This window comes from Oncorhynchus clarkii, chromosome 9 (genome assembly GCF_045791955.1).
Source record: "Oncorhynchus clarkii lewisi isolate Uvic-CL-2024 chromosome 9, UVic_Ocla_1.0, whole genome shotgun sequence".
In the NCBI taxonomy this organism is placed as follows: Eukaryota; Metazoa; Chordata; class Actinopteri; order Salmoniformes; family Salmonidae; genus Oncorhynchus; species Oncorhynchus clarkii.
Window position 1 is genome coordinate 33,095,559 of NC_092155.1, and position 26,391 is coordinate 33,121,949.

Consider the following 26,391-nt stretch of genomic DNA (forward strand, 5'->3'; position numbering starts at 1 on the left):
AGAAAACAACTGGAGGAGTGGGGGTGGGTCGATGGTGTCGTCTAACAGTATTTATTTGAGATGGCTACTGCCGCTCTAGCCACTGAAGTCGTAGCAGTAGCTGGACCACAGCCACAACCCATCCACAGAATCAACACAGACTGGTGGTGCAGTTGTGGCAATTGCGTGGCAATTGCGCGGCAATGCCGTGAATGAGAAATGTTTGTGCTGCAGAGAAAAATAATACGTGTCTACAATTCGTACAGTAATGGAGTAATGTAATGGGGAACAGTTAGTTTGCTTTTGCGACTTGATGACCTGACTTCTAAACTTGAAAATACAAAATATTCCCCAACCAGAAACCGTGGTGTCCTGGAAACGTTTTTCTGTATTCCAAAAAACGAACTGGAAAGTTTCTAAATGTTGGGTAAGCTTCTCCTTTAACGATAAAAAAATGAACATAAAAATATACAGTGCTTTAGAAAAGTATTCAGACCCCTGGACTTTTTCCACATTTTGTTACAGCCCTAATAACAAAATGTATTAAATAAAATAAATTCCTCAATGTGTACACAATACCCCATAAGGACGGCCAGAAGGAAGCCACTCGTCATTAAAATGCACGACAGCCCGCTTAGAGATGGCCAAAAATGTACCTTAAGACTCTCAAACCATGAGAAACAAGATTCTCTGTTCTGATGAAACCAAGATCGAACTCTTTGGCCTGAATGCCAAGCGTCATGTCTGGAGGAAACCTGGCACCATCCCTACGGTAAAGCATGGTGGTGGCAGTATCATCCTGATGGGATGTTTTTCAGTGCCAGGGACTTGGAGACTAGTCAGGATAGAGGGAAAGGCGAGCAGAGAAAAGTAGAGAGAGATCGCTCTGGAGGAGGTTTTCATCAACGCTCAAGACCACCTTCCAACAGGGCAACGACCCTAAGCACACAGCCAAGACAACGCAGTAGTGGCTTCGGGACAAGTCTCTGAATGTCCTTGAGTGGCCCCGACGCTCCCCATTCAACATGACAGGCTTGTAGAGTCATACCCAAGAAGACAACGCTGTAATCGCTGCCAAAGGTGCTTCAACAAAGTACTGCGTAAAGGCACACAGTGGGGCAAAAAAGTATTTAGTGAGCCACCAATTGTGCAAGTTCTCCCACTTAAAAAGATGAGAGGCCTGTAATTTTCATCATAGGTACACTTCAACTATGACAGACAAAATAAGAAAAATAAAATCCAGAAAATCACATTGTAGGATTTTTTATGAATTTATTTGCAAATGATGGTGGAAAATAAGTATTTGGTCACCTACAAACAAGCAAGATTTCTGGCTCTCACAGACCTGTAACTTCCTCTGTCCTCCACTCGTTACCTGTATTAATGGCACCCGTTTTAACTTGTTATCAGTATAAAAGACACCTGTCCAAAACCTCTAACAGTCACACTCCAAACTCCACTATGGCCAAGACCAAAGAGCTGTCAAAGGACACCAGAAACAAAATTGTAGACCTGCACCAGGCTGGGAAGACTAAATCTGCAATAGGTAAGCAGCTTGGTTTGAAGAAATCAACTGTGGGAGCAATTATTAGGAAATGGAAGACATACAAGACCACTGATAATCTCCCTCGATCTGGGGCTCCACGCAAGATCTCCCTACGTGGGGTTAAAATGATCACAAGAACGGTGAGCAAAAATCCCAGAACCACACGGGGGGACCTAGTGAATGACCTGCAGAGAGCTGGGACCAAAGTAACAAAGCCTACCATCAGTAACACACTACGCCGCCAGGGACTCAAATCCTGCAGTGCCAGACGTGTCCCCCTGCTTAAGCCAGTACATGTCCAGGCCAGTCTTCTTCCAGGCCAGAAGAAGATTGGGAGAATGTCATATGGTCAGATGAAACCAAAATATAACTTTTTGGTAAAAACTCAACTCGTCGTGTTTGGAGGACAAAGAATGCTGAGTTGCATCCAGAGAACACCATACCTACTGTGAAGCATGGGGGTGGAAACATCATGCTTTTGGGCTGTTTTTCTACAAAGGGACCACGACGACAGATCCGTGTAAAGGAAAGAATGAATGGGGCCATGTATCGTGAGATTTTGAGTGAAAACCTCCTTCCATCAGCAAGGGCATTGAAGATGAAACGTGGCTGGGTCTTTCAGCATGACAATGATCGTAAGAAGCATTTCAAGGTCCTGGAGTGGCCTAGCCAGTCTCCAGATCTCAACTCCATAGAAAATCTTTGGAGGGATCCGTCCGTGTTGCCCAGCAACAGCCTCAAAACATCACTGCTCAAGAGGAGATCTGCATGGAGGAATGGGCCAAAATACCAGCAACAGTGTGTGAAAACCTTGTGAAGACTTACAGAAAACATTTGACCTCTGTCATTGATAACAAAGGGTATATAACAAAGTATTGAGATAAACTTTTGTTATTGACCAAATACTTATTTTCCACCATAATTTGCAAATAAATTCATTAAAAATCCTACAATGTGATATTCTGGATTTTTTTCCCTCATTTTGTCTGTCATATTTGAAGTGTATCTATGAGAATTACAGGCCTCTCATCTTTTTAAGTGGGAGAACTTGCACAATTGGTGGCTGACTAAATACTTTTTTGCCCCACTGTATATATTTTTTTATAAATGTGCAAAATTTCTAAAAACCTGTTTTGCTTTGTCATTATGGGGTATTGTGTGTAGATTGAGGAGGTGGAAAAAACTATTTAATACATTTTAGAATAAGGCTGTAACTTAACAAAATGTGTAAAAAGTCGAGAGGTCTGAATACTTTCCCAAATGCACTGTATATATACATTACCAGTCAAAAGTTGGGACACACCTACTCATTAAGAGAATACCAAGAGTGTGCAAAGCTTTCATCAAGGCAAAGTGTGACTACTTTGAAGAATATCAAATATATTTTGATTTGATTAACACTTTCGTGGTTACTACATGATTCCATAGTGTTGATGTCTTCACTATTATTCTACAATGTAGAAAATAGTAAAAATAAATACAAACCCTTGAATGAGTAGTGTCCAAACTTTTGACTGGTACTGTGTGTGTGTACATATATGTATATTGGAAAAAAGTATCAAATAGTTTGGCAACCCTGTTTGAAAACTTTCAAATGACATCAAACTCAGAACAGTTAAATTTTTCAGTCATAAAGACATGAATGTCTTACGGTAGGGTGGGAAATGCAAAATGGGTCAACTTTGCGCAACTATCTCCTGAATGTTTTGGCATTCAGGTCCAAAAAGTCACTTTCAGACAACTTCTACCATGGACAAACATGTTTGGAAGGTTTCGTTCAATTCTAAAGGGGTGCAGAAAGTGAATTCATATGGAATTCAACGACCGTATGGCAAAAAATAAAAGCTTTGCATGAAGCCTCTTTAGTGATGAGTCGCACCTAAAATCGACATAGGGGGGTTCATAATACGCTACAGACGTTTGTGAAAAGACCGACTTTCGGGATGTCTCAAGGCGCTTTAGCTCTGCCACCTTTCACTGTGGAAGGGCGACATCAAACTGCTCATTACCGTAAAAAACAACGGAATTTGATGGGTATTTCTTTATTATGCTAATTAGATTTGAACAACCATCAGAGTTGGTAAAAAATATATATATTTCGCATGCCAACATATTAGGCAAGAATTAAGAGAAGGCTGACCGTGTCAGGCAAAAATTATGTCAAACACTACACTATTGCAACATACAGTCACGTCTGAAGCGTGTTATAGAGTTCACAGCTGGCAATGCCTCATAACGATTAATCATTTGCAACAACGTCAAAAAGCGCCATCACTATCTTTCCTTTGCAGTACCTCAAACTGTCGTGATAACAAGACATTGAGTTTGTCAGAGCAGTGACTTAACATCCTAAAACCTACTCTGAGCTAGGAGTTTTCTAAAAAGCTTTTAACAGGATTCCTTGGGCCTTTTCTGAGACACTTTGTGGATATGGCCCCAGGTTACAGGAGACATTTCAACTAATCTCAATTAATTATCGTTTTGACTCTTGAAGTCAACATTACAGATATGGACTAATATTGAACTCCTAGTCCCAGGTACGAGTCTTTAAAATTAAGTCGGAGTTCAGGTTAATTCAGGAGAAAACCAGTAGACTGCGCTTACTTCGCCAGGACCAGAATCAGGTCACTCCAGATCGTAGCAGTCGGTTCTCGACCTCTCACATCTCTCACTTCCTTTCTCTCTCTCGCTCCCCATCCCTATCTAACAGAGTGCCCCTTGTCCTGCACTCTCCTTCCGGCCTTGTTTCTTCAGTAGCTGGATGCGGTTGTGGCAGTAAAACTTGATGGCCCTCCAGTCACGCTGGTTGCTGACCAGCAGAGGGCAGAGGTGCAAGCAGCGCTCGCAGTCTGCCTTGGCTGGCACGCGCAATTCCATGATGTTCCTCTTCAGGTGCGTCTCCACGGCGACTCGCTCCGCCTCCGACCAGGGCCGCTTCAGCACCCCACGCTTCCCTGGGAACACAGGACAGACTCATATGTATCAATTACCCAAATCCAAATCCATCCCCACAGAGCACCGGACCCCTATTCTATACAGTGCCTTCACCAAGTATACACACCCCTTTACTTTTTCCACATTTTGTTGTGTTACAGCCTGAATTTAAATTGATTACAGCTGGATTTTTTGTTCACTGGCCTAAAGACAACACCACATAATGTCAAAACAGATTTAATTATTATACATTTACATTTTTTTAAGTTTCCAAATTAATTACAAATGAAAAGCTGAAACCGCTTTGTTATGCTAAGCCGAAATAAGTTCAGGAGTACAAATGTGTGTCTACATTATACGTTTCATGGACTCACTGTGTGCAGTAAAAAAATTTGATCTTATTGAACGCAAACACATTTACCAGATGTTATTGCAGGTGTAGCGATATGCTTGCGTTCCTATCTCCAACAGTGCAGGAATATCTAACAATACACACAAAAAAAGTATAACATCTATTCTAATAATAAATTATATATACAGTTGAAGTCTGAAGTTTACATACACCTTAGCCAAATACTTTTAAACTCAGTTCACAATTCCTGACATTAACCCTTGTAAAACGGACGTTAAGACACTAACAGCTTACAGACGGTAGGCAATTAAGGTCACAGTTATGAAAACTTAGGACACTAAAGAGGCCTTTCTACTGACTCTGAAAAACACCAAAAGAAAGATGCCAAGGGTTCCTGCTCATCTGCGTGAACGTGCCTTAGGCATGCTGCAAGGAGGCATGAGGACTGCAGATGTGGCCAGGGCAATAAATTGCAATGTTCGTACTGTGAGACGCCTAAGACAGAGCTACAGGGAGAGAGGACGGACAGCTGATGTAACAACACCTGCACAGGATTGGTATATCCGAACATCACAACTGCGGTACAGGAAGGCGACAACAACTGCCTGACTGAGAGAGGCTGGACTGAGGGCTTGTGGGCCTGTTGTTTGGTGAGGACCTGCATTACATCACCGGCAACAACGTCGCCTATGGGCACAAACCCACCAAACGCTGGACCAGATAGGACTGGCAAAAAGTGCTCTTCACTGACGAGTCGCGGTTTTGTCTCACCAGGGATGATGGTCAGATATGCGTTTATCGTCGAAGGAATAAGTGTTACACCAAGACCTGTACTCTGGAGTAGGATCGATTTGGAAGTGGAGGGTCCGTCATGGTCTGGGGCGGTGTGTCACAGCATCATCAGACTGAGCTTGTTGTCATTGCTGGCAATCTCAATGCTGTGTGTTGAAGGAAAGACATCCTCCTCCCTCATGTGGTACCCTTCCTGCAGGCTCATCCTGACATGACCCTCCAGCATGACAATGCCACCAGCCTTCCTGCTCGTTCTGTGCGTGATTTCCTGCAAGACAGGAATGTTAGTGTTCTGCCATGGCCAGAAAAGAGCCCGGATCTCAATCCCATTGAGCACGTCTGGGACCTGTTGGAACGGAGGATGAGGGCTAGGTCCATTCAGCCCCAGAAATGTCAGGGAGCTTGCAGGTGTTTTGGTGGAAGAGTGGGGCAACATCTCACAGCAAAAACTGGCAAATCTGATACAGTCCATGAGGAGGAGATGCACTGCAGTATTTAATGCAGCTGGTGGCCACACCAGATTACTGACTGTTATTTTTGATTTTGACCCCCTTTGCTCAGGGACCACATTATTCTATTTGTCACATGTCTATGGATCTTGTTCAGTTTATGTCTCAGTTGTTAAATCGTATCTTCATACAAATATATACACATGTTAAGTTTTCTGAAAATAAACAGTTGACAATGAGAGGTTACTTTTTTTGCTGAAATATATACACACACATTCTATCTCTGGGAAAGTATTCTGACCCCTTCAATTTTTACGTTAGACTTATTCTAAAATGTAATTGTTCGTTTTTGTCCCCTCAATCTACCATAATGACAATGCAAAAATGTTTTGCTAACCTTTTTGGGATAGGGGACAGCATTTTCACTTTTGGATGAATAGTGTGCCCAGAGTGAACTGCCTCCTACTCTGAAGCTAATATATGCATAATATATGCATATTATTGGATAGAAAACAGTCTGAAGTTTCTAAAACTGTTTGAATGATGTCTGTGAGTGTAGCATAACTCATGACAGGGGAAAATCTGAGAAAAATCCAACCAGGAAGTGGGACATCTGAGGTTTGTAGTTTTTCAAAGCTTGGCCTACCGAATACACATTGAGATATGGATGAGGATGCACTTCCTAGGGCTTCCACTAGATGTCAACCGTCTTTAGAAACTGGTTTGAGGATTCTACTTTAAAGGAGGGGCTCATACGACCTCTGAGTCAGTGGTCTGGCAGAGTGCCTTGGTCTCATGACACGCGATCCCACAATATCAATGTTGCCAGCTAACGTATAAGAGGGAATAGTAGGCCTAGTTGGACAAGGCACATGATGAAAGTTAGGTTAGGTTGCCTAAACATTAATTATTTAATACACTAGTATGTGACTAAAATGGCTGTGACTAAAACAAGAAAAAAATTGTCCAGTTTTAGTCGACTGAAAACAAAAACTAACGAAGGATGAAATTACTCAAATGTGACTAAGATTTCTAGATTTTAAAAGATCGATAGGTGTTAGGAAGTAAACGAGTCGCTTGTCGAGTCCCTTGTTGATCAAACTTGTCTGACGCTAGCACCCACTTTCTCACAAAAATAACCTATTGTTCAAAACAATTCACCAAAATATGCATTAATACACAAAGCATTGGGTAGGCCAAAAATACAATGGTACATACCGGACTTGGGCTGGATGCTTCTCCTTTTGTGGGCCCCAGGGAGCGGAGGGTTGACAGAGGGAGGGGGTCCTTTTTTCTTGCGGGGGGGTCGACCTGGTCGCTTCTTCACCACCTCCACCTTCTCTGCCTCCCCATCCGAGTCACCTGAGAAGGAGTCTGCAGAGTTACCCGACATCACTGTTGGATAGGGATAAAAGAGGGAGAGGGCACATATGTCAACAGGAATATAACATACAACATGCTTTGTTCATTCACCAACACCTTCCTTACAAACTCAGCAAAAAAAGAAACGTCCTCTCACTGTCAACTACGTTCATTTTCAGCAAACTTAACATGTGTAAATATTTGTATAAACATAACAAGAGTCAACAACTGAGACAAACTGAACAGGTTCCACAGACAGTAAAAAAGGGGGGTCAAAATCAAAAGTAACAATCAGTATCTGGTGTGGCCACCAGATGCATTAAGTACTGCAGTGCATCTCTTCCTCATGGACTGCACCATATTTGCCAGTTCTTGCTGTGAGATGTCACCCCTACTCTTCCACCAAGACACCTGCAAGTTCCTGGACATTTCTGGGGGGAATGGCCCTAGCCCTCACCCTCCGATCCAACAGGTCCCAGACGTGCTCAATGGGATTGAGATCCGGGCTCTTCGCTGGCCATGGCAGAACACTGACATTCCTGTCTTGCAGGAAATCACGCATTGAACGAGCAGTGTGGCTGGTGATATTGTCATGCTAGAGGATCATATCAGGATGAGCCTGCAGGAAGGGTACACATGAGGGAGGAGGATGTCTTCCCTGTAACACAGTGTTGAGATTGCCTGCAATGACAACAAGCTCAGTCCGATGATGCTATGACACACCGCCCCAGACCATGACGGACCCTCCACCTCCAAATCGATCCTGCTCCAGAGTACAGCCCTCAGTGTAACGCTCATTGCTTCGACGATAAACACGAATCCGACCATCACCCCTGCTGAGACAAAACCTTGACTCGTCAGTGAAGAGCACTTTTTGCCAGTCCTGTCTGGTCCAGGGAGAGTGGGTTTGTGCCCATAAGCCACATTGTCGCCGGTGATGTCTGGTGAGGACCTGCCTTACAACAGGCTCACAAGCCCTCAGTCCAGTCTCTCTCAGCCTATTGCGGACAGTCTGAGCACTGATGGAGGGATTGTGCTTTCCTGGTGTAACTCGGGCAGTTGTTGTTGCCATCCTGTGCCTGTCCCGCAGGTGTGATGTTCGGATGTACCGATCCTGTGCAGGTGTTGTTACACGTGGCCTGCCAATGCGAGGACGATCAGCTGTCCGTCCTGTCTCCCTGTAGCGCCGTCTTAGGCGTCTCACAGTACGGACATTGCAATTTATTGCCCTGGCCACATATACAGTCCTCATGCCTCCTTGTAGCATGCCTAAGGCACGTTCATGCAGATGAACAGGGACCCTGAACATCTTTCTTTTGGTGTTTTTCAGTCAGTAGAATGGCCTCTTTAGTGTCCTAAGTTTTCATAACTGTGACCTTAATTGCCTACGGTCTGTAAGCTGTTAGTATCTTAACGACCGTTCCACAGGTGAATGTTCATTAATTGTTTATGGGTCATTGAACAAGCATGGTAAACACAATGAAGATCTGTGAAGTTATTTGGATTTTTACGAATTATCTTTGAAAGACAGGGCCCGTTTTTTTTACAGAGTTTACAATGTAAAAGGACTTGGAGACTTGGGGCAACGTTTTCCTCTGGAATTTACACTTGAGGTCGACCGATTAATCTGAATGGCCGTTTTCATAACAATCGGAAATTGGTATTTTTGGACACCGATTTGGCCGATTTTAAAAAAATCTTTTTTTTTACACCTTTATTTAACTAGGCAAGTCAGTTAAGAACACATTCTTATTTTCAATGACGGCCTAGGAACGGTGGGTTAACTTCCTTGTTCAGGGGCAGAACGACAGATTTTTACCTTGTCAGCTTGGGGATTTAATCTTGTAACCTTACAGTTAACTAGTCCAACATTCTAACCACCTGCCTCTCATTGCACTCCACAAGGAGTCTGCCTGTTACGCGAATGCAGTAAGAAGCCAAGGTAAGCTGCTAGCTAGCATTAAACGTATCTTATAAAAAACAATCAATGAATCATAATCACTAATTAACTACACATGGTTGATGATATTACTAGTTTATCTAGCGTGTCCTGCGTTGCATATAATCGATGTCGCTGCTCCAACGTGTACCTAACCATAAACATCAATGCCTTTCTTAAAATCAATACACAAGCATATATTTTTAAACCTGCATATTTAGTTAATATTGCCTGCTAACATGAATTTATTTTAACTAGGTAAATTGTGTCACTTCTCTTGCAACAGTAAATGCAGCAGTTTGGGCCGCCTGGCTTGTTGCGAACTGTGTGAAGACTATTTCTTCCTAACAAAGACAGCCAACTTCGCCAAACGGGGGATGATTTAACAAAAGCGCATTTGCGAAAAAAGCACAATCGTTGCACGACTGTACCTAACCATAAACACTAATGCCTTTCTTAAAATCAATACACAGAAGTATATATTTTTAAACCTGCATATTTAGCTGAAAGAAATCCAGGTTATCAGGCAATATAAACCAGGTGAAATTGTGTCACTTTTCTTGCGTTCATTGCACGCAGAGTCAGGATATATGCAACAGTTTGGGCCGCCTGGCTCGTTGCGAACTAATTAGCAAGAGTTTTACGTAATTATGATATAACATTGAAGGTTGTGCAATGTAACAGCAATATTTAGACTTGGGGATGCCACCCGTTAGATAAAATACGGAACGGTTCCGAATTTCACTGAAATAATAAGCGTTTTGTTTTCGAAATGATAGTTTCCGGATTCGACCATATTAATGACCGAAAGGCTCATATTTGTGTGTGTTATTATGTTATAATTAAGTCTATGATTTGATAGAGCAGTCTGAGCGATGGTAGGCAGCAGCAGGCTCATAAGCATTCATTCAAACAGCACTTTCGTGCGTTTTGCCAGCAGCTCTTCGCTGTGCTTCAAGCATTGAGCTGTTTATGACTTCGAGCCTATCATCTCCCGAGATTAGGTTGGTGTAACCGATGTGAAATGGCTAGCTAGTTAGCGGGGTGCGCACTAATAGAGTTTCAAACGTCACTCGCTCTGAGACTTGGAGTAGTTGTTCCCCTTGCTCTGCCATGGCTGTGGCTTTTGTGGAGCGATGGGTAACGATGCTTCGAGGGTGGCTGTTGTCGAGAGGGACGGAAGCTATACCGTTACACTGGCAATACTAAAGTGCCTATAAGAACATCCGATAGTCAAAGGTATATGAAATACAAATGGTATAGAGAGAAATAGTCCTATAATAACTACAAGCTAAACTTCTTACCTGGGAATATTGAAGACTCATGTTAAAAGGAACCACCAGCTTTCATATGTTCTCATGTTCTGAGCAAGGAACATTAGCTTTTTTACATGGCACATATTGCACTTTTACTTTCTTCTCCAACACTTTGTTTTTGCATTATTTAAACCAAATTGAACATGTTCCATTATTTATTTGAGGCTAAATAGATTTTTATTGATGTATTAAGTTAAAATAAGTGTTCATTCAGTATTGTTGTAATTGTCATTATTACAAATAAATAAATAAAAATAATCGGTATCGGCTTTTTTTGGTCCTCCAATAATCGGTATCGGTGTTGAAAAATCACAATCGGTCGACCTCTAATTTACACACTTGTAATGAGCAAACAGTAACATAACAATGTCTGATAAGGACAGATTGTTGTACTGCAGGCAATGGAATCGCAAGGTGCAGTATTCAGAGCTCCCATCTATTTGAAATGTTATTAGTTTGCTCACAACTGACATAGCGAGAGAAGAATCGCCCTTATGTCACCTCCCCCAGTGTAAAGCCTCCGTTATTACTGCTTTATTAACAACTTACAACAAGTAAACATACATACCCCTAGTGAGCATGACAAGCATACTCATATTAAACAAAGCTATCAATTACTCTACTGCTGATCCATCTCAGAACCTCCTTGTTTCCTCCTCTCCTCCATCATCACAATGAGAGAAAATTTGGGAGATTACTAGTTCACACTTAAATGCAATTCAACTTTTCTCTTGTATTCCCTTCTGAAGGTAACTGGTGCAAACCCTTCATGAACAGAAACGTTATTTTTTTAGGGATGGCGTTCTGTCATGAATTAGCAGTAAGTGCTAGTTTCGTCATACCAGGGCCGAGTTCCCGGAAGTGTCTCCTTACCATCCAGCTCCAGACAAATGTGCTGCAGGCTCATCCCCCTGAACAGCACGCCCTGCCGCTCCCCATAAAGCACCACCCTGCCCACATGTCCCATCAACGCAGGGTCTCGGCCTATCGTGGTGCAGCTCTGGGTTACTTGATACTCCCGCTGCAGGAAGTCTTCCAGGCGTTTGCCAGCCGCCCCGCCCGGCAGGCCCTGCCCCTCACCTTCCTCCAAGAGCAGTAACTGAGTAAGGATGGCCACCTGCCGGCGCACTCGCGTTTGGGTCAGCACTCCGGGATTCTTGGCGCCGCTGGCACGTGCCAAGTTGCGCAGCAGGTCGGTGCCCCGGAGCGGGGTGGCGGGCGAGTGGAAGGGCCGGGAGAAGACGTAGGGGCTGTGGGGGTCCACGCCCACATTGGCAGAGGTCTGAAGGAGCAGCTCCATGCAGGGCTCGCAGTGCGGGGGCAGGATGAGGGGTTGGATACGCCCCCGCTTACCCAGCACACCTGCCCGGGGGAGGTGGCAAAGCACCTGGCGCTCGAAGGGGGAGAGGATGGCCTCTAGGCCAGTGGGGGGGTCGTTGGCCAAGTTAGCCTGGGTTGGGCTCGGTGTGGTGGTGCGGTTGTGGTAGTCCTGGGTGGTGAGCTTGGCCACTTCGCACTCACGGTGCCGGTTGTAGAGGATAAGTAGTGCCAGGCTGGAGTGGCAAAGTAGGCGCCAGGCCTCGGCCGAACTGGGGGAGCGAGATAGGGACAAGAAGGAAGAGTGTTGCTGCCGGCGGAGGAAGAGCACCAGGCAGGAGAGGGAGGATAGGAGAGGGGGCATGTGATGTCTGTGAGAGCTAGAAAAAGGAGAGGCAGAGAGAGGGAGCGTGAGAAAGTAAAAACAATAACATGTCAAAAAGTTATATTTTTACTTTATCTTTATCACAACAATAATGATAGAATTGCAGAATATGCTGTCATTTCTCAAGCAGTTTTGATACAGAACATATTTCACATTTCAGCTAGGCCCGACTTTCTTTCCAATGCAGCAGAACCATATTATCCATCACATACCTAGCCATCTCGACACTCTTATTCTCAGGACTATCCCCTTCCCCAACTCCACACAGCTCCAGCTCCTCACCCGGCTCTTCTTCCTCCGGCTCGGGGGTAGAACGTGGAGGTATCTCTTCCTCCTTGCTCCTGAAGCACTCCTCTGTTTTCTGCTGCTCCTCCTTTGCTCTCTTTGGCCTGCGGCCCCTCCTGGCTGGTATGGGCAGACTTTTAACCGGTGCCACTGCAGGGGCGAAGCATTGCTTTGGCGTCTGCACCGATAAGTTGGAGACTTTCTTGGCCACAGCCGACTGAGCAGACAGTGAGAGCGAAAAGGAGACCGCCCCCGAGGAACTTCGAGTGGCCGGCGCATCCCTCTCTCTCTCCCTGGAGAAAGGAGGGGGAGGGGCGGGAGCGGAGGATGAGGAGGGCTGGGGGGAGGCGAAGGTATGGCCATGAGAGGTGGTGGTGGTGGAGGAGTGAGGATGGGAGGAGGAAGAGGAGGAGTGTGTGTGGCGTGTGGCTAGATCCATGGCCGCCCTGACCTTTGGCTGGTTGGCATGGTGTTTCTCCAGGTGGCGTGCCAGCGAACGGTAGTGGCGGCCGCAGTAGGAACAGTGCTGCCGTCGGCTGACAGTAGCCCCGCTGGAGCTGCCAATGTTTATGTTGATGTTGTTGTTGATATTGGTGGTGGGGGGCGCCAGGGTAGTGGCGGCCTGAGACTGGGTCTGGGCCGGGGAGGCAGCTAATCGGGAGGATAACAACGAGCAGGGGTGATCGGGTCCCACCCTGGGATTAGCGGCGCTGTTCTTCTTGGTGGTGACCGTGACAGCTATCTTGCGCTTCTTTCGGCGACTGAGCATACGGCCCCTCAGCTCCTCCATCTCTTCTTCATCATCATCGTCGTCGTCATCTTCTCGGTCTGAGTCGCTGGGCTCAGAGTGGGTGAGCGGGGAGGAGGAAGGGGAGAGGGACCAGGAGGGGGTGAGGTAGTCAGAGAGAGACAGAGGGTGGGGGCCGGGCTCTTCCTCCTGTTCGGAGACAAACCCCAAAACAAGACAAAAGAGACTTTGTAAATACCCTCTGTAACCAATAGATTAAATGAGCTTGAGGTAGGGTCACGACCGTTTTGATTACCTTCTTAATGTTATTGTCTGGGTTAAAGCTGCAGTCAAACCCTCGCGAAGACACAGAGCTATGGAATCCCTAGAATATTCATAACACAACCAAAAGGCTTCAATATAGATTCAGAGCATTATTATCTGAGTGCCACAGCAATTACACTGGGCATTGCAATGTTTTTTCTTAGAACAAGGAGACAACATGAATGCAACTAATACCTACAGATGAACAACGTCAATTTTGATGTGTATAAGGTTGCTGTTAGTCAGAAGCCATGACCTCTAACAACAATATTTCCCCAAGTATATTTAAGAATGGCTGAAATGGGTTTGCGATGAGTTAAGCTGGTGATGTTATCAGCAGGTCAATCACCATGGCGTTCTCTCCCCAGTCCGTCAGGCTGTAGTCCACCGTGATCTCCTCCCCTTTGGCGATGTCATGGATCGCTATAACGACCAGTCGCACCTGGCTTCCACAGTGCACCTCTCGGATTCTGCAGTTGGGCGGGGGGTGGAAGAGCACTGGCCCCTGGACACCACTCGCCCCCTCCTCACCCAGCTCCGACACGCTGTACAGAGAAACACAGTAACGTTACATACCAGCCATTCACCATTGGATTGGTCGTCACCAAGCCTGGTCCTGGAGAGATACAGTGTGCCGCCTTTTGTTCTACTCCAGCACTGACACACCGGATTTCACTGATCAAGGTCTTGGTGAGGTGTGGGCCATTCTACGGTAAAGGATTTGCGCTTTGACAAATGTATGCCAAACAAAAAATATGAATATTTTGAACAAACCATACAATGATATGCAAGACTAATTGTGACAATTTCCACTGAACATTTTTCAAAAACAAATTAAGTGGAAGGTTTATGCGACCACATTTCCAAAAACGTCTAAATATCTGCTCCGAATTAAAATTCAAACATGTAAGCAATTTTTTTTTATCCCCATTAGCTGCTGCCAAGGCTGCACACCAATACATACCCACAGCACAAAATGTACAATCCCACCATACAACAATATTAAAACGTACAGTGTGTGTGTGGGCTATCGTGTGTGTATCCTGTGCTGTACTCAGTACTGTATTGTACTGCTATCCAAACATCTCATTCCAAAAACATGGGCATTAATATGGAGTCGGTCCCCCCCTTTGATTCTATAACAGCCTCCACTCTTCTGGGAAGGCTTGCCACTAGATGTTGGAACATTTCTGCGGGGACATGCTTCCCTTCAACCACAAGAGCATTAGTGAGGTCAGGCACTGATGTTGGGCAAATAGGCCTGGCTCGCAGTTGGCCTTCAAATTCATCGAAAGGTGTTTGAAGGGGTTGAGGTCAGGGCTCTGTGCAGGCCAGTCAAGATCTTCCACACCGATCACGACAAACCATTTCTGTACTGACCTTGCTATGTGCACGAGGGCAGTGTCATGCTGAAACAGGAAAGGGCCTTCCCCAAACTGTTGCCACGAAGTTGGAAGCACAGAATCATGTAGAATGTCATTGTATGCTGCAGCGTTAAGATTTTCATTCACTGGAACGAAGGGGCCTAGCCCGAACCATAGACAAACAGTCCCAGACCATTATTCCTCCTCCACCAAACTTGACATATGGCACTATACATTCGGACAAGTAGCGATCTCCTGGCATCAGCCAAACCCAGAGTCGTTTGTCGGACTGCTGGATGGTGAAGCATGATTCATCACTCCAGAGAATGCATTTCCACCCTTTCCAGAGTCCAATGGCGGCGAGCTTTACACCACTCCAGCCGACGCTTGGCATTGCGTATGATCTTAGGCTTGTGCACGGATGCTCGGCCATGGAAAAAACAATTTCACGAAGCTCCCGACAAACAGTTTCTGTGGTGACGTTCCTTCCAGAGGCAGTGTGGAACTCGGTAATGAGTTTTGCAACCGAGAACAAAAAAATGTACACGCCAAGCGCTTCAGCACTCGCCGGTCTCGTTCTATGTGATTGTGTGGCCTACCACTTTGCGGCTGAGGACGTTGTTGCTCTGAGCCATTTCCACTTCACAATAACAGCACTTACAGTTGACTGGGGCAGCTCTAGCAGGGCAGACATTTTACAAACTGACTTGTTGGAAAGGTGGCATCCTTTGACGGTGCCACATTGAAAGTCACTGAGCTCTTCAGTATGGCCATTCTACTGCGAATGTGTGTCTTTGGAGATTGCATGGCTGTCTGCTCTATTATATAATCTTTCAATAAGCAAAAATATTGGATATATTATTGAAGCTGGTGTACAAAACCGAAAGTAAAAGATGCAAAACTGTAACTTAACGCGATGCCTAGAAATAACGCGCATAGAACATATCTACAGCATCTTAGACCTGCTTTCAATGAAAACAACAGATCTATAACTCACATTTCTATGCGAATTTGGTTGGGTCGCCAAAAAAATACATTTTGCAGCGTTAATCCCTTTTTAATTCAGGCTGTAACACAAAATGCAGAAAAAGTAAAGGAGTGTGAATAATTTCTGAAGGCACTGTAATAAATCCAATGTGAAATGTGATAACTATAGTATCTGTATCTAGCACTGAAAAATATAATCCCTAATCTCTCCCTAATTTCTGAATCATGCTTTTAATGTCAGTAGGCTACAGTTAGTTACCTATGCTTCGGCGGTGGGAGGAGCAGGTAGCCTACACGGACAGAAAGACTTTCAGCTGGCAGGCAGACACTGGAATACGTTTGAGTGACAGATTGAGGGCTTTGCATAGGTGCCTTGTAATGTTTTTTTTGTGGGACTGAAAAAAAAGAGTCCCGGAACATAAAATAACGTTATTAACCAGTTCCCATGCTTTTAAAATAACAGTTCACTTTCGTTCCCGGTTCTGTTCCTAAAAACCAACCCCTGGTTATGTGTAACCCAAGTATGCCTACTAGGCTAGGTGTACTCTGTAGCCTAGGCCTACTTACGTATGTGTATATGTTTGTTAATATTTTTACCATTAATTTATACTGAACAAAATGATAAGACGCAACATGTAGTGTTGTTCCCATGTTTCATGAAGCTGGAAAAAAAAGTCCCCGAAACATTCCATACACAAAAAGCTTCTCTCAAATGTTGTGCATAAATTCTGTTTACATCACTGTTAGTGAAAATGTCTCCTTTGCCAACATAAACTATCCATCTGACAGGTTTAGCATATGAAGAAGCTGATTAAATAGCAGGACCATTACACAGGTGCACCTTCTGCTGGGGACAATAAAAGGAAAAATATGCAGTTGTGTCACAACACAATGCTAGAGATGTCTCAAGTTGAGAGCGTGCAATTGGCATGCTGACTCCAGGAATGTCAACCAACGCTGTTACCAGAGAATTGAAATGTTAATTTCTCTACCATTAGCCGAAGTAGAGAACTTTGGCAGTACCTCCAACCACACCAGCCCAGGACCTCCATTTCCGGCTTCTTCACCAGCGGGATCGTCTGAGGCCAGCCACCCGGACAGCTGATGAAACTGTGGGTTTGCACAACCGAAGGATTTCTGCATAAACTGTCAGAAACCGTCTCAGGGAAGCTCTTCTGCGTGCTCGTCGTCCTCACCAGGATCTTGATCTGACTGCAGTACAGCGTCGTAACCGACTTCAGTGGGCAAATGCTCACCTTCGATGGCCACTGGCACACTGAAGAAGTGTGCTCTTCACAGATAAATCCCGGTTTCAACTGTACTGGGTAAATTGTGTCGTGTGGGCGAGCAATTTGCTGATGTCAATGTTGTGAACACAGTGCCCCATTGTGGCGGTGAGGTTATAGTATGTGCAGGCATAAGCTACGGGCAATGAATACAATTGCATTTTATTGATGGCAATTGAATGCACAGAGATAGCGACAAGATCCTGAGGCCCATTGTCACGCCATTCATCCACCGCCATCACCTGATGTTTCAGCATGATAATGCACGGCTCGTGTTGAAAGGATCTGTACACAATTCCTGGAAGCTGAAAATGTCCTAGTTCTTCCACGGCATGCATACTCACCAGACATGTCACCCATTGAGCATGTATGGTATGCTCTGGATTGACATGTAAAACAGTGTGTTGTAGTTCACGCCAATATTCAGCAACTACGCACAAACTGTGTCATAGTCACGATTTTAAATGCATTATCCACGTGTGGTTGTTTCTGGGGGGGGGTTTAATCGTCAAATAAATCAAAACAAAAAATGCAACTACAAAAAAAATGTAATTGCATCAACATTTCATTGAGCAATTTCTAGATAAGATCAGAAACATTTAATGTATTTCTCATCAAGCTTGATATCCTCTTACCTTTCATTATCACATATTGGCTGTCGGTTTCAGAAGAACACATTTTTTTAAGTGTAATTGAGAAATCCTATTGTCTCTCTCACCAGAGCTGGGAGGGGTCAGCAAGGTAGTAAGGGCTTCCGGGTGGAGGCAGTCTGTCCTCCGCTCCCTCTGGGTACTGCCCACCACCTAGAAGAGTTACACACAGGTAAGAACAGCAGCACACATTTAACCCAATGTATACAGTGCCTTGCGAAAGTATTCACCCCCCTGGCATTTCTCCTATTTTGCTTCCTTACAACCTGGAATTAAAATTGATTTTTTGGGGGGGGTTGTATAATTTCATTTACACAACATGCCTACCACTTAGACAAGACATAAGACAAAAAACAGAAAACTTCAGTTTGCATAACTATTCATCCCCCCAAAATCAATACTTTGCAGAGGCACCTTTTGCAGCAATTACAGCTGCAAGTCTCTTGGGGAATGTCTCCATAAGTTTGTCACATCTAGCCACTGGGATTGTTGCCCATTCTTCAAGGCAAAACTGCTCAAGCTCCTTCAAGCTGGATGGGTTCCACTGGTGTACTGCAATCTTTAAATCATACCACAGATTCTCAATTGGATTGAGGTCTGGGCTTTGCCTAAGCCATTCCAAGACATTTAAATGTTTTCCCTTAAACCACTCAAGTGTTGCTTTAGCAGTATGCTTAGAGTCATTGGCCTGCTGGTCCCAGTCTCAAATCTCTGGAAGACAAACAGGCTTACCTCAAGAATTCCCCTGTATTTAGCACTGTCCATCATTCATTCAATTCTGACCAGTTCCGCAGTCCCTGCCGATGAAAAACATCCCCACAGCATGTTGCTGCCACCACCATGCTTCACTGTGGGGATGGTGTTCTCATGGTGTTGAGAGGTGTTGGGTTTGCGCCAGACATAGCATTTTCCTTGATGCCCAAAAAGCTACATTTTGTCTCATCTGTCCGGAGTACCTTCTTCCATATGTTTGGGGAGTCTCCCACACGTCTTTTGGCGAACACCAAACGCCTTTGCTTATTTTTTTCTTTAAGCAATGGCTTTTTTTGGGCCACTCTTCCGTAAAACCCAGCTCTGTGGACAGTACGGCTTAAAGTGGTCCTATGGTCAGATACACCAATCTCCGCTATGGAGCTTTGAAGCTCCTTCAGGGTTATCTTTGGTCTCTTTATTGCCTCTCTGATTAATGCCCTCCTTGCCTGGCACGTGAGTTCTGGTGGGTGGCCCTCTCTTGGCAGGTTGTGGTGCCATATTCTTTACATTTTTTAATAATGGATTTAATGGTGCTCTGTGGGATGTTCAATATTTAGGATCTTTTTTTATAACCCAACCCTGATTTGTACTTTGTCCCTGACCTGATTAGAGAGCTCCTTGGTCTTCATGGTGCCGCTTGCTTGGTGGTGTTACAGACTCTGGGGCCTTTCAGAACATGTGTATCATGTGACAGATTATGTGACACTTAAATAAAGTCCACCTGTGTGCAATCTAACTAATTATGTGACTTCTGAAGGTAATTGGATGCACCAGATCTTATTTAGGGGCTTCATAGCTAAGGGGGTGAATACATATGCACGCACCACTTTTCCATTTTTTATTTTAGAGAAGTTATTTTTTTCATTACACCAATATGTCCAGAATGTAATAATATGTCCATTACATGACCATAATATGTAATATTATAATATGTCCATTGCATGAAATCCAAATAAAAATCTATTTAAATTACAGGTTGTAATGCAACAAAATAGGAAAAACACCAAGGGGGATGAATACTTTTGCAAGGCACTGTACTTACACATACATTTTTGCTCACCCATCTACACACAACAACCCCTAATGACAAAGTGAAAACATGTTTAGACATTTTTGCACATTCATTGAAAATTAAATAAACAAATATGTAATTTACCTAAGCATTCACACGCAGAGTCAGTACTTTGTAAAAGCACCTTTTTGGCAGTGATTACAGCCGTGAGTCTTTCTGGGTAAGTCTCAATTATTATTTTGTATTTATTTATTTAAATGTAACCTTTATTTAACTAGGCAAGTCAGCTAATAAGAATGTGTTCTTTACAATGACGGCCTACCCTGGCCAAACCCGGACGACGCTGGGCCAATTGCGCACCGCCCTACGGGACTCCCAATCACGGCCGGATGTGAAACAGTCTGGATTCGAACTAGGGACTGTAGTGATGTCTCTTGCACTGAGATGCACTGCTTTACACCACTGTGCCACTCGGGAGCCCCCTCTAAGAGCGTTCCACACCTGGATTTTACAACATTTGGTGATTGATCTTTTCAAAATTGGTTAATAAGCTCTGTCAAATTGGTTGTTGATAATTGCTAGACAACCATTGTTCAGGTCTTGCCATAGAATTCCAAGTAGATTCAAGTCAAAACTGTAACTTGGCCACTCAGGAACATTCACTGTCTTTTGTTAAGCAACTCCAGTGTAGATTTGGCCTTATGTTTAAGGTTATTGTCTTGCTGAAAGGATCCAGGTTTCCTCTAGGAATTTGTCTGTGCTGAGCTCCATTCCGTTTGTTTTTATCCTGAAATACTCCCCAGTCCTTAATGATTACAAGCATACCCATAACGTGAGGCATCCACCACTACGCTTGAAAATATGGGGAGTGGTACTCAGGAATGTGTTGTATTGGATTTGACCCAAACAAAACACTTTGTATTCAGGACACAAGAGTGAAATCACTTTGACACATTTTTTGCAGTATTACAGTAGAGCCTTGTTGTATACAGGATGCATGTTTAGGAATGTTTTACTCTGTACAGGCTTCCTTCTATTCACTCTGTCAATTAGGTTAGTATTGCGGATTAACTACAAAGTTGATGCATCCTCAGTTTTTCTCCCATCACAGCCATTAAACACGAACTGTTTTAAAGCCACCGATGGCCTGATGGTGAAATCCCAGAGTGGTTTACTTCCTCTCCGGAAACTGAGTTAGGAAGGACGCCTGTACCTTTATAGTGATTGGGTGATTTGATACCATCCAAAGTGTAATTAATAACTTCAAAATGCTAATTAATAACTTCACCATGCACAAAGGGATATTCAATGTCTGCTTTCTTTTAACCATGTATCAATAGGTGCCCTTGTTTGCAAAGCATTGGAAAACCTTCCAGGTCTTTTTGGTTGAATCTGTGTTTGAAATGCACTGCAACACTAAGGGACCTTACAGATAATTATGTGTGGGGTACAGAGATGAGGTAGTCATTCAAAAATCATGTTAAACACGATTGTTGCAACTTGTTAAGAACATTTCTACTCTTGAACTTATTTAGGCTTGTCATAACATAGGGGTTGAATACTTCCTGACTCAAGGTATTCCAGCTTCACATTTTTTTTTATGAGTTTGTAAAAACTTCAAAAACATCATTCCAGTTTGACATATTGGGGTACTGTGTGTAGGCCAGTAACAAAGTCATACTGTAATACAACATTTAGAAAAGGTCCAGGGATGTGAATACTTTCTGACGGCACATGATAGGGTGTCTGTCTGTGCGTGTGTTTACCCGGACTGTAGCTGTGTTCAGACAGACTTTCCTCCTCTTCATCCTCGGTCACGTAGGCCTGGTCACACACCTTCACAGGTGTACCCTTCCTTTTTCTCCCACACACCCGCCTACAAAAAACACGCGGGGTTACTTTAGCCCTTGTCCATGACTCTCAGTTCCATTACACATAAGAGTCATAGTACAAAGGAGTCTTCGGTACGTGGGAGTTTTGTTAAGTGCCCAAACGCTCAGTCTGAATATTAACATGCATCGCTTGCGGTACAGGTTTTGGGAGCATAAGGACCTTATCTTTCGTATGAGCGAGAAATAATAAATAAATAAATAAAAGTTGCATTGATACACACCTTTTATAGGGTTACCGTTCCCACGTGGCCATATCGCCATTACAGCGAGTGTTTACGGCAGACAGATGGAAGACAGCTAATTAGCACAAGTGGTCCCTCTATGTAGCATGCACCGAACACCTGTGTGTAACTGAAGAAGGTCCCCAGAAACATGTCATCACTGAAAAATACTGTCGGATGCAACTGTAATAAAGCCGTTTAAAACAGTGTACAGTAAGTGTATATTTTGCATTTGTGAAATTACTTTTAATGTGATATAAAAGGGGCTTTATGTTTCTAGAACTGTATGGCAATTTAGAATCCATTCACGTTTAGCTTGAGTATTTGGCTGCCAGAGAAAGTCTACCTCTGAAGATATCGTATAAGGTCCTTGGACCTTAAGGAGTAACTTAAGGGTAGGGTACATCTTGGGCTAGGGTTCCCTTCAGATTAAGAACATTTCAGGTAAAAATGTACTGCATAGAGCAGACAGATTTATGTTGTCGATGACAATAATTACATTTCTAGATAGAGGTAGCGTTCTCCTGGCATCCGCCAAACCCTGATTCTTCCGTCGGACTGCCAGATGGTGAAGCGGGATTCATCACTCCAGAGAACGCATTTCCACTGCTCCAGCGTCCAATGGCTGTGAGCTTTTACACCACTCCAGCCGACACATGGCATTGCGCACGGTGATCTTAGGCTTGTGTGCGGCTTCTCGGCCATGGAAAACCATTTAATGAAACTCCCAACAAAAAGTTGATTTCCAAGATGGCGTAGCAGTGCAGACGTGTTTTGTTCGTCCTCTCGTGTACTTCTGTATTTTTCGTATATATTTTAATTGTATTTTCAATCTCTTCTCCATTTTAGTTCAATTATACCTTCCGGTAACCTGCCTCACCCATTGTGATATGGAACCGCTATTATTTTTAGACCTTATAGCAAGAACCACCTAGCCATCAGAAGCTAACCAGCTAATTAGCTACAAGCTATTTAGTCATTGTTAGCCACTGCTAGCGGCCTTTACCTTCTGCACAGATACCAGCCATTTTTATTTATATATTTTTTTAGCCTGGATAATACTCGCCAGCCTACCAGTAACGGACTGTCTCTCCACTACAACGCCGGATTCCTGCCGTAATTCCTCAACCATTACTCCTGATCTTCACAGCTAGCTAGCACCCACCGAGTTACCCAGTACCGAAGCTATCCCTGAGGCCCACCTCCAGGTCTACTCAGTTGTTCACCCGGACTCCACCCAGACACAGCTAGAACACACTACTCCACCGGATCCTTGCCATAAGCTCTGGACATTGGCACCGGATCACCGCTGCTACCGAGTGGCTGTAGTGGCTAATGCCCCTGCCCCGAAGCAAGCACCAGTTTGCAGTGACCCAGGCGCATCTCCCGGCTAGAAAACAAAATTACTACAACTAAGATACCTCTTTCGTCATCTGGCTTGGATCCTTAGTCGACACGGCGCCCCGCCGCACCACTATGACTGGTCTGCCACGAATACTCCATCCGCTGTGCCTTCAACCGGCCTCCGTCGGACGTCGGAGCACACGCTTCTACTAGCCCCGGGCTACTAACTTTAAACACCATGTCGCCCGAATGCTAGCGTAGTAGCGACTACTCCGCGGCTTCCCTGTTCCATCTATTGCTGCCCCCTGGACCCTATGATCACTTGGCTACATAGCTGATGCCTGCTGGACTGTCCATTAATCACGGTACTCCATTCGGTTTATTTTGTTTTGTTTATCTGTCGGCCCCAGCCGCGAACTGAGGCCCTGTGTGTAGTTAACCGACCCTCTCTGCCCATTCATCGCCCTTTTACCTGTTGTTGTTTTAGCTGATTAGCTGTTGTTGTCTCACCCGTTGTTGTCTTAGCTAGCTCTCCAAATCAACACTTGTGATTACTTTATGCCTCGCTGTATGTCTCTCTCATATGTCAATATGCCTTGTATACTGTTGTTTAGGTTAGTTATCATGGTTTTAGTTTACAATGGAGCCCCTAGTTCCACTCATTATACCTCTGATACCTCCTTTGTCCCGCCTCCCACACATGCGGTGACCTCACCCATTATAACCAGCTTATCCAGAGATACAACCTCTCTTATCATCACTCAGTGCCTGGGCTTACCTCGGCTGTACCCGCACCCCACCATACCCGTCTGCACATTATGCCCTGAATCTATTCTACCACGCTCAGAAATCTGCTCCTTTTATTCTTTGTCCCCAACGCTATAGGCGACCAGTTTTGATAGCCTTTAGCCGTACCCTCATCCTACTCCTCCTCTGCTCCTCAGGTGATGTGGAGGTAAACCCAGGCCCTGCGTGTCTCCAGGCACCCTCATTTGTTGACTTCTGTGATCAAAAAAGTATTGGTTTCATGCATGTCAACATCAGAATTCTCCTCCCTAAGTGTGTTTTACTCACTGTGCCAACCTTGATGTCCTTGCCGTGTCTGAATCCTGGCTTAAAAGGCCACCAACAATTCTGAGATTTCCATACCTAACTACAACATTTTCCGTCAAGATAGAACTGCCAAAGGGGGAGGAGTTGCAATCTACTGCAGAGATAGCCTGCAAAATTCTGTCATACTTTCCAGGTCTATACCCAAACTTCTAATTAAAAAAATTAACCTCTCCAGAAATAAGTCTCTCACTGTTGCCGCCTGCTATCGACCCCCCCTTCACCCCCAGCTGTGCCCCGGACACCATTTGTGAATTGATCGCCCCTGATCGCCCCCCCCATATCTAGCTTCAGAGATCCTGGAAGGATATTGACCTCATCCCATCAGTCGAGGAAGCCTGGTCATTCTTTAAAAGTAATTTCCTCACCATCTTAGATAAGCATGCCCCGTTCAAAAAAATGCAGAACTAAGAACAGATATAGCCCTTGGTTCACTCCAGACCTGACTGCCCTTGACATCCTGTGGTGGACTGCAATAGCATTGAATAGTCCCCGCGACATGCAACTGTTCAGGGAAGTCAGGAACCAATACACGCAGTCAGTCAGGAAAGCAAAGGCTAGCTTTTTCAAGCAGAAATTCACATCCTGTAGCTCGAACTCCAAAAACTTTTGGGACACTAAAGTCCATGGAGAACAAGAGCACCTCCTCCCAGCTGCCCACTGCACTGATGCTAGGTAACACGGTCACCACTGATAAATCTATGATAATCCTATGACGGTGTCACATTGAAAGTCACTGAGCTCCTCATTCTACTGCCAATGTTTGTCTCTGGAGATTGCATGGCTGTGTGCTCGATTGAATACACCTGTCAGCAACAGGTGTGGCTGAAATAGCCGAATCCACTAATTTGAAGGGGTGTTCACATACTTGTGTAAAGTAACTTGCATTTACATCTGCCACATTATGAATAGGCAATTTCTTGCTATCAAATAACCCCAAGAAAAGTCTACCGCCACTTGTAGTAAGGCATTTTCTAATACCATATTGAATAATTTAATCACAACAATGTTATTATAATATTGTTTCTAAAGTTAAATTCAAAACAGCAACAAAATAGATATGGCATTAACAATTGGGATGACAGATGTTAAAATTATATTGATACTGTCTATCAACAAATTGAATCAAATCTATAAATAATCTAAATAATCTGATAAAGAAACAAAATAACAGCTTTATAAAATAAAGATTTGACAAACCCTAATAGCAGACCTATATAAAATGCGCCCCACTCCACACACCTGAAATACCTTTGCATCCCTCATTCGCTCTCTCTGATACAGTAGACCACAAATCAGTCAGATCATCAACACAGTGAAAATGAGGCCTGAATTTAACTGGGGCTCCCCTCCCCAACAAACATCAGTTTGAATAAAGATGATCTAGCTAGCTACCAAAACATCTGGTATGCAGGTGTGGTTTTAATGAAATATTTACAAATAATGAATAATCTATGAATAATGTATCTCGCTAGTTAGCAAACGTTAGTTATCAGAATCAAGTAAGGCATGTCCTAAATGCAATTAAATCTAGATAGCTAGTCAGTTAGCGAAGATTTCTGCTCTGTCGATATAACTAACCTAACGCGTTAGCTGGCCGGACAAGCTAAAATGGCTAGCTGGCTGGCTATTGAAATAACAGACAGCCCATTACAGCTGGCCAGCTTCCAAACGAATGAGCAACATCATACGGCTTTATCGGCGTTTAGAGAAGTGGGTGACGGTAATTGTGGATGCTTGCACATACTAAACTAGTTAGTGATCCCGAAGCGAAAAAGCACTTTTGCTGTGTTTCATTTTTGTCAGCAGAATCATCACGCGGATAGAAGCCTGGAACTAAACAAACACACGCTTAGGCAGGGCTTTGCGTTCTACTTCACTTTAAACAAAGTAACGTTAGCAAGTGATCAGATACACAACAAAAATGTATTTCACAGTAAGCTATTTACCCCCGGGGCGGCGGCGGTGGCGGTTTGCTCCCATCCCCGTCACTGTCGAGGGTCGGTGGCTCCCGGTAGTCAAAAGGCGACCGTACGTTCTCCGCCATTAGGACTGCCCTCCTACC

General features: G+C 44.2%; 1 protein-coding gene across 4 annotated transcripts; it reads right to left on the reverse strand.

Moving 5' to 3' along the window:
- Window positions 1–2,600: 2,600 nt before the first annotated feature.
- LOC139416213 (uncharacterized) lies at window positions 2,601–26,391 on the reverse strand. Of its 4 annotated transcripts, none has more exons than XM_071164617.1 (9): window positions 26,276–26,391; window positions 21,526–21,635; window positions 18,063–18,147; window positions 14,057–14,252; window positions 13,700–13,768; window positions 12,584–13,593; window positions 11,543–12,366; window positions 7,271–7,447; window positions 2,601–4,479 (listed from the first exon to the last, which is right to left on the reverse strand). In XM_071164617.1, exons 1-9 carry the CDS (start codon window positions 26,371–26,373, stop codon window positions 4,229–4,231), a joined length of 2,820 nt encoding a protein of 939 aa, XP_071020718.1. In that variant the 5' UTR covers window positions 26,374–26,391; the 3' UTR covers window positions 2,601–4,228. The 4 variants fall into 4 exon arrangements, 3 of the variants coding, with proteins under 3 accessions (XP_071020718.1, XP_071020720.1, XP_071020719.1); XM_071164619.1 differs by lacking the exon at window positions 26,276–26,391 and adding an exon at window positions 22,372–24,075 and having other exon boundaries at window positions 21,526–22,002; XM_071164618.1 differs by lacking the exon at window positions 13,700–13,768.

Coding starts and splice junctions, on each gene's coding strand:
- LOC139416213 (XM_071164617.1), bottom strand. CDS start 26,373: ATGGCGGAGAACGTACGGTCGCCTTTTGACTACCGGGAGCCACCGACC. Junction 21,636..26,275: donor CCACCGCCGCCGCCCCGGGG/GTAAATAGCTTA, acceptor TGTTTTTTGTAG/GCGGGTGTGTGGGAGAAAAA. Junction 4,480..7,270: donor AAGCATCCAGCCCAAGTCCG/GTATGTACCATT, acceptor CTGTGTTCCCAG/GGAAGCGTGGGGTGCTGAAG.